The following is a 13,787-nucleotide window of genomic DNA, read 5'->3' on the forward strand; positions in this document are numbered from 1 at the left end:
ACCACCCTATAATGACAACGTGAAAAAGTTTACTTGAGGTTTTTGCAAATTTATTAAAATTAAAAAAACTGAGAAATCACTTCACTGTAGCTCTACTTCAATGGACGGACACCATAATAGGTCATTTTGCTGTCAGGAAAGAACAGTCTCTTAACATCAATATTTATAAGAAAGACTCACCCTCCCAAAATGGGAGTAAATAATTACCAGGGTGAAGTCAAGGGTTGAGACAGTATGTCTTCATCCCAACAGAAAATAAATAAAATGATGACAAAGAGAAACAGCAAAAATGAAGTTCAGTATTAGTTTAATGTCTCTTGTTAAAAATGCATACTTTATACTTAAGGGGAAACGCAATGTTAAACCTGTTGCATAACACTGCTACTTATGTAAATGCTTTGAATTTGCATTGTGTGATACACATGAGTGTATTTGAGAAACTATAGGGTGATTAAATGGAAGTGTTGCACTCACAGGTAGGTCCCTTTAGGTGTGTTCTTGGTATAAACGGAAGGAATAGAAGATACTTTTAAATCCCAATTTACCATAAAAGAAAAAAAAACAAGACAGGCTTGTTCACATGCTCTAATTTTGGTTCTGGATCTAAAGAACTTCATTTAGTTTGGACCCTAAAATGTGCCAGCCCTAGCAAGATAATGTACAGTAAATTTTTGACTATTTTCTGACATTTAATCAATACTGTCAAAACTCATGATAAAAAAAGTTGTTGCTGGATTATATATAGATTTATAAACATCAGGGAGACCACAAAGACAAAATGAGCCACAAGTCATTTTAGAGTTAAAAGTCATAAAAATACATGGAGGTACTGACATAATGCAAGTGGCAATTCAATAAGCCATCAATTTTAAATGTAACAAATCCCAATGGACACTTGGCTAAAAGCCATACAAGTCCAGATCAACTGTAGATAAATCTACATATAAGTTTAAGCTTATTCATTTAAATCTTAAGGATTCAATAATCTTTGGAACATTTTTTGATCCCACAAGACGTCTTTTTTGGCATTAATTGTTAAAGGGTTCATGCACTAAGCATGCAAATATGTTTCTTAATTTTTCATCTGTTGACTGTGTAAATTTCCAACAAATTAAGCATGTTGGCAAGAAGTAGTTTGGCAACAACAGATGACAAGTGCCCTTCACAGAGCCTTTTATCACATTGGTAAATTGACTATGTTTGAAACTAACATCTGACTACAAAAATCAATGACAGTCTGTGCAGGCAATACCATAGTAATAACACTGCCTGCTCCTTATTAAACATCAACTGTGTTCTGGTTTGCTCAAATCAAATTCATTTTCATCTAGAGGTATTTTGAAGCCACAGGTGCTTTCATTGTTGTGACCCTGAAGGCAAATAAATGGTCAATCCCTCTAACTCTGTTTCTTTACCTTTCATCCAATATTGCTTTGGTTGGGTTCTCTAACTCACCAGCCCTAGTAACTGCCTGTACCTTAATAATATGGTTAATATTTTCTTCTTTTTTCCCCAGACACTCAAGAATCTTTATACATCAAAATGTATGTTATACTACTGCACGTAATTATTACACACTTAGCATGTCTCTCGGTTGTCATCCAATGATAGTGAGTTCCAGAAATGATTGTCCCATAGTGTTTATAACTGCCAAATGATCTTTTATCATTTCCAGCATGTTACTGTGTGTTTGTTCTGCTCCTTTTCATATCCAGTATTCCCTTTTCACTTTTAATTAATTAAAAAATTAACAAGTACAAGCTATACTTATTATGTACCTTAAATAAAATTGAAACTCTTAAATGATGTTTATAGCAAATATAATATTTAGGTGCAATTTTTTATTTTATTTCACTTAATAGGAAAGGTTGACAATTTAAACTGTCTTTAAGAAAAATCATTCTCAAAAACATGCAAAGGTTCTGAAGATCCAGAAGGCTGAACATACTCGGTTTTAATAATATTTTTATCTTTGAAGTTAAAGTTTTCAAACTGTTGCTTGATGCTCCCGTGGGGCATCTGTTGGCGAAGATTCACTGATCTTGACTTTGCCGATGATGCTGTGACCTTCATGAAGTCAATGGAGGCTCTGATCAGGGCTCTTGAGAGACTGAGCTTAGGAGTGTGAGTGTATGGGCTTGAGAGTGTCCTGGATAAAAACTAAGATCCAGGCCTTTAATGACTTCTTAGGCACAACCATCAGCGGTGTGTCTGTCTGCACAGAGAGTTTCGACCTTGTCAAGATGTTTACTTACCTTGGCAGTGACATTCATGTCTCTGGTGACTCTTCAGCAGACCTCTCAGTAGACAGACTGGGAGAGCAAGGGGGAGTCATGAGGTCGCTGGAAAGGGGTGTGTGGTGCTCCCGATATCTATGCAAATGTACGAGGGTCCAAGTCTTTAGAGTCCTAGTGCTTCCTGTCTTGCTATATTGTTACGAGACATGGACGCTATCCTGTGACCTGAGACGAAGACTGGACTCCTTTGGAACTGTGTCTCTTCAGAGAATCCCTGGGTACTGCTGGTTTGATTGTGTGCCGAAATGAGTGGTTGCTCATGGAGTTTCAAATGTGGCGCATTACCTGCATTGTGTGAGAGCATCTGTTACGGCACTACAGCCATGTGGTGCGAATCCCAGAGGGTGATCCAGCTCGCAGAATCCCCATTGTTGAGGGCCAGAGTGGCTGGACCAGGTCAAGGCGTCACTCACGTAACACCTGGCTGCACCAGATAGAGGGTCATTTATAGAAGGTAGGACTGGACTGCATGTCTGCCTGGGGGGGGTTCCCAAACAGGATCCCGAGCTGTTTCGTCATGTGGTGGGTGTGGGATGTACCTGTACATGCTCCCCAACCTGACCTGCTTGAAAAACATACCATCAAGCTACATACAGTAATATCTACGTGCACCACAGATCACAGTGACTCACCATCCTGTAACGGAGTATCCTGTAATGGAGCATCCTGTAACGAGGCATCTTGTAATGGAGCATCCTGTAATGAAGCATCTTGTAATGGAGCATCCTGTAATGAAGCATCTTGTTTGTCATCACCCTGCTGATGGACACCATCTTCTTGATTCCAAGAACCAATGTTATTATCTTCATTCTAAAACATAAACAGGAAGTATCCTATGATTGTCTCATATAATTAAATGAAACCTTTTTTAAATGAAGGCTTAAGTCATTATTTTGCTTATTTCTTTTGTGCCAGATCTAATAGAGTATAATATACATTACAATACCATATGCTTCATATATTTTGGAATCTTATTAACCTCTACAATTTTCTTTCTGTTCTGATCTTCTGTGGTGGTGTTTTGCACCATTGCAATTTGATCAAAGTACTCTGCGGCCACATGTGAATGCGGATATTTTTCAGTCTTCTAGGACAGTGCATCATAATAGAAAAGAACTTCTTTGGCTCATTTGTATGTTGTATAGAATGCAGAGTAGGAACTGAGTGTTCTTTTGACCTTGGAAACCCTGCAAATTTATTTTCTCCATCGTCTTGCCAGCTGGACTTTTTGTTTTCCTATCCTCCCTGGCCATCTCATTATAATCATTAAATACTTAAAACATTAGTTTAGCAATTGGATCCATATTTAAGGACTCTTCAGTTTCTATTACTTGTTTATCTGTCATGTGAACTTGTATTTATGTATTTAATATTTTCTTTAATTTTTAATTCAATTTTTTTAATTATATATCTTTTGTAATTGCAATTATTTTCTTAAATTCTTGTAAAGTGCTTTAGCTACATACTGTATCTTGTATTATAATGTTCTATGGAAAAATTGCTCTTGCTAGAGTTGCTACATAGTTTTGTTTCACATTGCTCTTTTAAATTGCTTTTTAATTAGTGGTAATAATTGTTTTTGCTCTGTTATTATTATCTTTGCTTTTTCTCATCTCAGTGCTCAAGATGGCACATGATCTGCCATGTATTCATCTTTTATCAGTTGTCTTCTCCTACATGCAAATTTTCTTTGTTTACCTACGGAATGGTCCTTTTTAGAATACTAGCCAACCCGTGGCGTACCATACACCGCATAATCAGGCTGATTTTTTAATGATTTTTGAGCACAGGGAGAAAAGTAACATTTGAAAAATCGGTAATGTAATAAATCAGCAAGAAAATCAACATTGTAACAATGCACAGAACAAACCAACACACAATCGTCCGTGACTGAAAACTGCCGGACCCTCATCGCGTCTTCTCCTGCCAGACGGAGGGATGCGAGTGCACTGCACTCAGGCACGGAGTGTGGAACGGCAGTTGAGGAGAAGGACGTCCACTCAGCTCCCTCCGTCATGCTAGTCTGCTGATTTCTCATTCGGTATGCACTGCCCACTCATGTGCCCACCTCCAACTCGTCACTGGAGTCGTTGTCGTCTTTACACAGTCCAGATGCATCTGTGACTCACTTAGACGTTTCATTGCTCTGTGGGGTTTTGGCTGCTTTTCTATATATAATCCACCAAGACACCCGACCACGGTAGTCGCGAGGTGGGAGGGGAGGTGTGCACAAAGGGTAGGGACGCAACCAGTGGTAGCGTATGAGTCACGCTTAGTGGAAATTCCACGGTTTGCAGCCCGAATTCGGTTCAACGGCTTACCCACACCTCTCTGCGCCTGGTAGACACACGCTCAATCTCATGCATAATTATTAATTGAATGCTAAACACTTCTGGAAAGACACGGTTGTCTAAAACGGGTTGGTGTGAGAATACAACAGTAAGTGAATGAAAAGATGGAACTCTGGAGAGAGCAAAATACAACACAATAGTGAAGCCGCGGCATAACAAACGCCGCATAATTATTTATTTCTTCTGCGATGAGTCAGAGTGCTGCCACATCTTCTGAAAAGAAACAGAATGTTAAAAAGTTTTACAAATAAGCAAAAAACAAGCATATAAAAATTCTCTCTCTATTATAGTAAACAAATCCTGGGTCGAGACGTGACTTTTTAGCCTGGGATGAGACGTGACTTTTTCAGAGAGATACTTTTACGTCCCGCAATACGAGACTTTGTGCCAAGAGATTTAATCATGCCAGGGGCCGGAAATAAAAGACAAAGAGTAGATGCCAAAGCAGAACATCGTAAAGAATTCGAAAATGGTGAGATACACATGCAGAGCAGGTTAGAGATAATGAAAGTACTAAAATTCAAAAGTCCGAAAAAAATGATAGTAAAGATCGCATTAGCGCAAACAAATAGAAATTAGTACTCGGTGAAATAACGGAACAGCGAAAATAGATCAAATATATTGTTTGGATTTAAACTTTAAGTCAGAGACTTGTAGATCGTCTAATTCGTGTTGGCATCAGGGAAAAGTATTGTTTCTTCCAAATGAAGAGGCGTATCTATGAAAATTAAAAAATTAGTTGTTTGGTGAAAGTGAAATCCACATACGCAAGTGGCAGCAACACGAAACGGCTGGCACACAGCGCAGGCTGGTGGGGTAGGTGAGCGAAGCGAGCAGGGGACAAAGTCCCCTAGTATAAGTACATATAAATGTGTATACTGTAGAAGACTTTAATAAACATATATCAATTAAAAAATGTATTGCAGAATTAAACAGAATTAATTGCAATTAATCACATCCAACATTAAAACATGCAATCATAAAATAAATACATAAATCATTAATTAAATATACATTGAAACACAAAATCAATGTAGAATTAACACAAAGGGTTTTTTTTTTAATTTAAACAATGGCCTAAAACCTGAACTTTTAAGAAAATACTCCTTAAGCAAGTGCAACCTCAATTTAAATGCCTTCCTAAAGGGCAATTTGAAAAAAGGCAATAAGAAAACTAGGCCAATGTATTAATTCTCAGATTGGTAAGGCATACTAAACACAGACGTGTTAAAATAAAATTAAACAATCGAAACAACTGTAGACTTTGAATGCACTGCTAAAGACTTGCTTCATTGAAAAAAAGCATCTCTTAAATGGGCATACATTAAAATGTGTGTGACAAATCTCCAAATGCCATCCTTAATTGTTCATCACCATCAATGACTTTATAATTATACTCTAAACATGTGTTTTTCAACTGGTGCGCAATGAGAGAGAGAGAGAGAGAGAGAGAGAGAGAGAGAGAGATAGATAGATAGATAGATAGATAGATAGATAGATAGATAGATAGATAGATAGATAGATAGATAGATAGATAGATAGATAGATACTTTATTAATCCCAAGGGGAAATTCACAGAGCTACCCAACTGTGCCATAGAGAACAACCTATATGAGAGGGCAAAGGGAAAAAGCAGCAAGGAAAATGTATCCAAAGTGCTCACTATGTTCTCTGTCTGTGAACACCAACCTCCAAGCCTTTTTGCCACTGTCTCTGATACTCTCACCCCTTCAGACAGTTTAGCGATATAATGCTTTTGTGGCTGGTAGAATCAAGACATGCCTTGGTATTTTTTAAGTTACAAAAAGTGTGCTACCACAGAAAAATGGTTGGTAAATACTGCTCTACCTTCACCTTTGCTCCTGGCATGATAAAAGAGCTCTCTGTATCTGCTAACTCATTTAAAAACTAACACTGTTCATTACTTGGGTGGTTATGTTGTGTTCTTTGCATAAATTAACAAAGATACTGCAAACTGGAGTAATGGGTAGGGATAATCATTACACTTCTATAGAATTTAGAATATTAGGGCAGTCAGCACTGTAATCCACCTGGCAGACAGGTGAGTTAAATACAGAGGCACTGGAAACGGATTTTGGTTTCAGTGAAATCAAAGAAATTTTATTTTGCATGTCAGTGATATGACATTGATTTGATCTTCTTACAGAAACATGACATGAAAAAAAAGAGAAGTATTTTTTTTCCTTTGCTACTTTTCTTTAGCATTTCTCCAGGACTACCATAAACCCCACTTCTTCCCACTCCACTGCACCTATGTCAGTATGTATTAATCAAGCAAATGAATACCAGTACCACATACTGACTTGACATGTGGCAAGGTGCTGTGAAACATGTAATTTGAAACTTTTAAATAAAATTTTATTTATCTAATTGTTTAAAGTCAGTATATAAATATGGTACTGGATGTACAGTGCATCCGGAAAGTATTCACAGCACATCATTTTTTCCAAATTTTGTTATGTTACAGCCTTATTCCAAAATGGATTAAATTCATTTTTTTCCTCAGAATTCTACACACAACACCCCATAATGACAATCTGAAAAAAGTTTACTTGAGATTTTTGCAAATTTATTAAAAATAAAAAAATTGAGAAAGCACATGTACATAAGTATTCACAGCCTTTGCCATGAATCTCAAAATTGATCTCAGGTGCATCCTGTTTCTCCTGATCATCCTTGAGATGTCTCTGCAGCTTAATTGGAGTCCACCTGTGGTAAATTCAGTTGATTGGACAGGATTTGGAAAGGCACACACCTGTCTATATAAGGTCCCACAGTTGACAGATCATGTCAGAGCACAAACCAAGCATGAAGTCAAAGGAATTGTCTGTAGACCTCCAAGACAGGATTGTCTCGAGGCACAAATCTGGGGAAGGTTACAGAAAAATTTCTGTTGCTTTGAAGGTCCCAATGAGCACAGTGGCCTCCATCATCTGTAAGTGGAAGAAGTTCGAAACCACCAGGACTCTTCCTAGAGCTGGCCGGCCACCTAAACTGAGCGAGAAGGGCCTTAGTCAGGGAGGTGACCAAGAACCCAATGGTCACTCTGTCAGAGCTCCGGAGGTCCTCTGTGGAGAGAGGAGACCATCTCTGCAGCAATCCACCAATCAGGCCTGTATGGTAGAGTGGCCAGACGGGTCACTCCTTACTAAAAGGCACATGGCTGCCCACCTGGAGTTTGCCAAAAGGCACCTGAAGGATTCTCAGACCATGAGAAACAAAATTCTCTGGTCTGATGAGACAAAGATTGAACTCTTTGGTGTGAATGCCAGGCGTCACGTTTGGAGGAAACCAGGCACCGCTCATCACCATGCCAATACCATCCCTACAGTGAAGCATGGTGGTGGCAGCATCATGCTGTGGGGATGTTTTTCAGCGGCAGGAACTGGGAGACTAGTCAGGATAAAGAAAAAGATGACTGCAGCAATGTACAGAGACATCCTGGATGAAAACCTGCTCCAGAGTGCTCTTGACCTCAGACTGGGGCGACGGTTCATCTTTCAGCAGGACAACGACCCTAAGCACACAGCCAAGATATCAAAGGAGTGGCTTCAGGACAACTCTGTGAATGTCCTTGAGTGGCCCAGCCAGAGCCCAGACTTGAATCCGATTGAACAGCTCTGGAGAGATCTTAAAATGGCTGTGCACCGACGCTTCCCATCCAACCTGATGGAGCTTGAGAGGTGCTGCAAAGAGGAATGGGCGAAACTGGCCAAGGATAGGTGTGCCAAGCTTGTGGCATCATATTCAAAAAGACTTGAGGCTGTAATTGCTGCCAAAGGTGTATTGACAAGGTATTGAGAATTTTTAATAAATTTGCAAAAACCTAAAGTAAACTTTTTTCACATTGTCATTATGGGGTGTTGTGTGTAGAATTCTGTGGAAAAAAATGAATTTAATCCATTTTGGAATAAGGCTGTAACATAACAAAATGTGGAAAAAGTGATGCGCTGTGAATATTTTCCGGATGCACTGTATACGTTATTTCTTTAGGATCATTATTGCTATGAAATCTGTTTGGTTTTGATTGGCCTGCACCCTTCAGACAGAAACAGAGTAAACAGGGGGTGGACAGGTATGCAATAGGAGAGTAAATCCAGAGTGAGGAGATGCCAAGCAATGATTTCAGGAGTAATACACACCACTCTATTTGCTTGCTGTTTTCAACAGAGGGACTACCACACCAAACTTTGATAGAGATGACAATAACAGAATGGTAGAAAAAGGCCACAACACAATGTGATATTGCAAACTCATTTAACTTTCTCAAAAAGAACAGCCTCTTGTGAACTTTCTTGACTATTGTCAATGTACTAACCATATTATAGTTTTGGCAATGGTTGAGTGTATGAGCTTGAAATTCTCCACCACCGTTACAATCTGGCCGTTAATACATAAAGTACACTGAAATTCTTACATTATACAGTGAAATTTACATGCTGTGGTTAAAAGTATACACTTCATTCTGAAACTCTCAAAACACATAGACCATAAGCTGAAATGCATGCAGTTTAAAATGAAACACATCAAGTCCACAATGAAGCAAAGTGATTCCATTAGAGAGTGTATATCATTCATAATGCACAGATTGACCACTTAAGAGAGGCACTTATAGCTCGTGGACCTAGGAAAGTGAGGCAGATGGTATTTTCATTGAACCCAGGTGAGCAGTGTGAGGCAGAGCCAGTGGCGTGTATGTACAGGCTCAGGCCAAAGCACCTGGGTAAAATGGAGTCACAGAAGATTAGAGCAGCACTGCATTACAAAAAGGTCGAAGAGGAAGATGGCAGGCTCAACCACAAAGGCTCCAACAGTTCTTTAAGGGGTCAATTACAGCTAATGTTCTCAGAGTGCTAAATTCATTCCTCAGTCTCTCATATCCTTGGGTTGTTACATAATTGTCTGAAGTGGAAACTGTCTAATGACCTGAGATGAAAGACTGGTTTGATATTAGCGTTGATGGATTTAAGAAGACCTGAATTCCCCATTCACATTCATGAGTGCTTACTCGGGCTGGACCAATCACAGATCACTTAGCACAACTCGAATGGCCTGGAAAAAGAACTTCATGTTACCCTCGATGACAAGGGGCTTGAGAGAAGGGAGGGATATCCCTAAATCGTCAGAAGGGTCAAGGCTACCTAAAGAAGCCAGCCATTACAGCACCTCCAGAGAGAGTGGAGGGGGTGACAAATAGCGTATAGAAAAGTGGCTGCCAGTAGGATCCTGGCTCTTTACTGACTCACAGAGTTGGGGAAAATGGCACGTACTACTGATGTTGACCCCAAGTGAGCAAAGTGAGGAACAGCCAGTGGAGTCAATGCACATTGTAGAGAAATGTGATTTTGTTTTGTTTTATTTTGTATTCTTTAAGTTGTTAAAAAGGATTATGGACCATTTTTATTATATTTAAAATGCATGCTTTAACTGAAGGTGCAAATTTCTTTAACTTGAAAGCAGCTTGTCCAAACACAGAAGAACAGGTGTTGGTACAGACAGAAGGCAATTTTCACCTTGGCCCTTATAAGATAAGTCAGCTTCAAGAAGGAAGACTTATGAGAAGAAGAAACAACACGGCCACACAGCAATGTAACCTAAGAGACCCAAAGATTCAACATTTGGACGTGTGGGCCAGCAACTTCTGTAACATTGCCTCAAATATTCCAGGTAGTATCATTGATTACCCATACCCATTTACCCTTTTATTTGTGTTTGCTTTATGCCAAATTAAGTATATTTAAGAATGTTAAACCTCTAGTTACTGTATAAAAGTTTATTGTGCGCTCCCTTGCTTTCTTTGTTCCTGTTATTATTATTGTATTTATTTTTTTATTTAATTTTTATTATCTCAATTTATTTACAGGTGCCTTTCAAGGCTACCTTACAAAATACACAACAATCACAAAAACATACAATAAAACTAGTGTTAATACAACATTGAAAATTAAATATAACATCTAAAATTGTTATCAAACAGAATAAGCAAGCTTAAAAAGATGTGTTTTAAGGTGGGATATAAAGGTGGAAAGACAGTCAGTGTTACGAATATCTTGTGAGACAGTTCCAGAGGCGAAGGGCCACTCAACTGTAAGATCTAAACCACATGGTAGTCAGACGAGCAGGAGGTAATAGAGGAGGAAGACCTAAGGATACAGGAAAGAGATATGGAGGTGCCAAATTATGGAGGGTCTTGAAGGTTAAAAGCAGAATCTTAACATCAATGCGGTATTTAACAGGAAGCCAGTGAAGCTGGTGAAGGACAGGGGTAATGTGTTCTAAGCTATAGAGAAAAGAAGAAACATCCTCTAGTAAGTGAAGTGTAGCACAGTAGCAGTCAGTCCTGGGTGAAGTCAGAATCTGTAGTCCCAGCAGCAATTGCATTGTGTCTTAAGGCAGTGTCCCGATCCAGGCCAGGTGAGAGAAAGGATAAGAGAACAAAAGTAAGGGTTGTATGTGTAGATCTACGTTACAAAGAATCTGGGTGTGGAAATAAAACTAAAGGGTGCATACAGTTACAGATCAATGGAAAGCCAGTTCTTCTTTTGGCTGCTCCCATTAGGGGTTGCCACAGCGGATCATCTTCTTCCCTCTTTTTGTCCTCTACATCTTTATGGCGTTATTTCAGTGCCACTATTCTGAGCGCACGTAAAAAAATATTGCAAGTGCAAGTGTTGCATTTTGAGGAGAAATTTATTTTGAGCGTACAAAAGCTGAATTTGAGTGAACAAAATTCATTGCTGCGTGCAAAAAATGTATTTCAGTGTTTGCACTTATCCATATACACACACACAATAGCACCCCCTCTCGCTCAGTTTTTTCATTTGCGCTTGCTCGCAATGTGTTGCTTGCGCTCACAACATTCTCTGCTGCAAGCGCTCAACTCTCTGTACACCGTTATAAGTGTGCCACAAAACCAACCAATCACAGACTTGGTTTCAAAAATTCTGATTGGCTCTTACGGTCTCCAATCAGCTCGCTAGCTGCTGCATTCCGGAAACAGTCCAAATGTAGCTAAATCCAGCTAAACTCAATTAAACCCCAATTTGCGGATAATATCTTTAATTATTTTATTTTAAAATATATTATTTGTTAAGACTATCGTTGGTGTAGTATAATGTAGTTGCATTATACAACCATGCCAACTGACTGTTTCCGGAATGCAGCAGCTAGCGAGCTGATTGGAGACCGTAAGAGCCAATCAGAATTTTTGAAACCAAGTCTGTGATTGGTTGGTTTTGTGGCACACTTATAACGGTGTACAGAGAGTTGAGCGCTTGCAGCAGAGAATGTTGTGAGCGCAAGCAACACATTGCAGCAAGCGCAAATGAAAAACTGAGCGAGAGGGGTGCTATTGTGTGTGTGTATATGGATAAGTGCAAACACTGAAATACATTTTTTGCACGCAGCAATGAATTTTGTTCACTCAAATTCAGCTTTTGTACGCTCAAAATAAATTTCTCCTCAAAATGCAACACTTGCACTTGCAATATTTTTTTACGTGCGCTCAGAATAGTGGCACTGAAATAACGCCATACATCTTGCTCTCTCACACCCATCACCTGCATGTGTTCTCTCATCACATCCATAAACCTTCTCTTAGGCCTTCTTCTTGCCTGGCAGCTCTATCCCTACCATCCTTCTCCCAATATACCCAGCATCTCTCCTCTGCACATGTCCAAACCAACACAATCTCACCGCTCTGACTTCATCTCCACTAGCAGTCTTTTAAAATAAAAGGCCAGTTACCACCAAAGTTGTCCATTACTTCATCTCTCATATTAGTCTGTCCCCAGGGCAATGAAGTATGCTTTTCAGTATGTAATATATAATTGTTACACAATGCATGCATTTTGAGTGTTTGACAAAACCTAAGTATAGATTATACATTTTACTACAGTGAATATTGCACACTTTGTAAAGAATGATTTAAGTTCTAAACATAAGACATCTGAAAAAATGAGAAGAGTCAATTCAGTCCATCAAGGCCATTTGTTTTGCTAATAGCTAAGCAGTCCCTTACAGATATTGATAGCTAAACAGCACCATATATAGATTTGTTAACTCAGTTTTGGCCGTTGAAGATTACTGCTGTCCAAAATGTTTTTTTTTTTTTTTAATTTATTCACTGATCTGTCAATGTAGCATAACAATGAATGCTTAAAGCTACCTAGAAACAGCAGCTATACACTGATGCCAATTACACAACAGTAACATCCCAACCAAACAAAGCGAGTAAAATACATCTTTTGGAAACAATACAAACTGTGATACACATAAAAGAAAAAAAAACTGTAGTGGATTAAATGTCTCAAATTTCCGAACACCGTTATTGTTAACCCGCTACTGAAAGAAAGCAGAGTTCAGACTCAACCCTTTAAGGCGCCCGACACTTCCCACCGACATACGAGAAGAGCGCGCCAAACCACCGGAAGTAATGCACCATGGGACTTGTAGGCAAATACACAATTCGCTCCCAGGATGAACGAGTACATAACGGAAATCTAATGCGAGTTATTTTATGCGTGTCTGTCAGTTATTGTAAACCAAAAGAAATCTTAATACTTGCTTCGTTCAAGAGATTCACTAATTTGCCCATGACGTGACATTTCAAAACGCCCTGTTGGATCTAGGAGGCATCTATGTGTGGATACAGTGGCACTTGGGAGAACGGCGGAACTTCGCAAGTGCGCAGCGCCTTTTGACATGAGACGCCACACTGTACCTCGTTTTGGTCATCGTGGAGCTCTCCCGAAGGTCCATCCATCCCGCAGTACGTCTACGTGTCTAGACATAATCTAGCGCAGCACTAATGAACTGCACTGCCTGGCAGGCGGGACTCCTGTGAAAGAATAAGCAAGTTCGGAAACTACCAACCGGGCAGCTCCGTCGGGGGGTTGATGGTTGCGCGGCAACACGTGACTCCCGCCAGGTGTGCCGCTCCCAGAGCTGGGCTCGCTCGAAAGCCTCGGGGCCGCGCAAATTCGTTCACTTGCCCTGCGTATCCGCGCACCTTCACAGCTGAGAGCTCGACCAGTCAAAGGTCCAGTGGCAATGAAGCTGGCGGCCAGAGTCGCATCTGGCAACCTCGGTTTCTTTAACCGTCCCATGATAGTTTTTT

The 13,787-nt window shown here is 39.6% G+C and overlaps 1 protein-coding gene across 1 annotated transcript in view; it reads right to left on the minus strand.

Annotated features, from left to right (window-relative positions):
* Positions 1-13,465, minus strand: part of LOC120527932 (titin-like) — a 72,860-nt gene extending 59,395 nt beyond the window's left edge. Inside the window, exons 1-2 of the mRNA XM_039751896.1 lie at positions 13,392-13,465; positions 2,930-3,107 (exon numbers count right to left, since the gene is read on the minus strand). Coding sequence (XP_039607830.1) covers positions 2,930-3,107; positions 13,392-13,433 — 220 coding nt within the window. The 5' untranslated portion in view covers positions 13,434-13,465. The remainder of the gene's footprint in view (positions 1-2,929; positions 3,108-13,391) is intronic.
* Between the last annotated feature and the right edge of the window lie 322 nt (positions 13,466-13,787).

The sequence above is a fragment of the Polypterus senegalus genome, chromosome 4 (genome assembly GCF_016835505.1).
Source record: "Polypterus senegalus isolate Bchr_013 chromosome 4, ASM1683550v1, whole genome shotgun sequence".
In the NCBI taxonomy this organism is placed as follows: Eukaryota; Metazoa; Chordata; class Cladistia; order Polypteriformes; family Polypteridae; genus Polypterus; species Polypterus senegalus.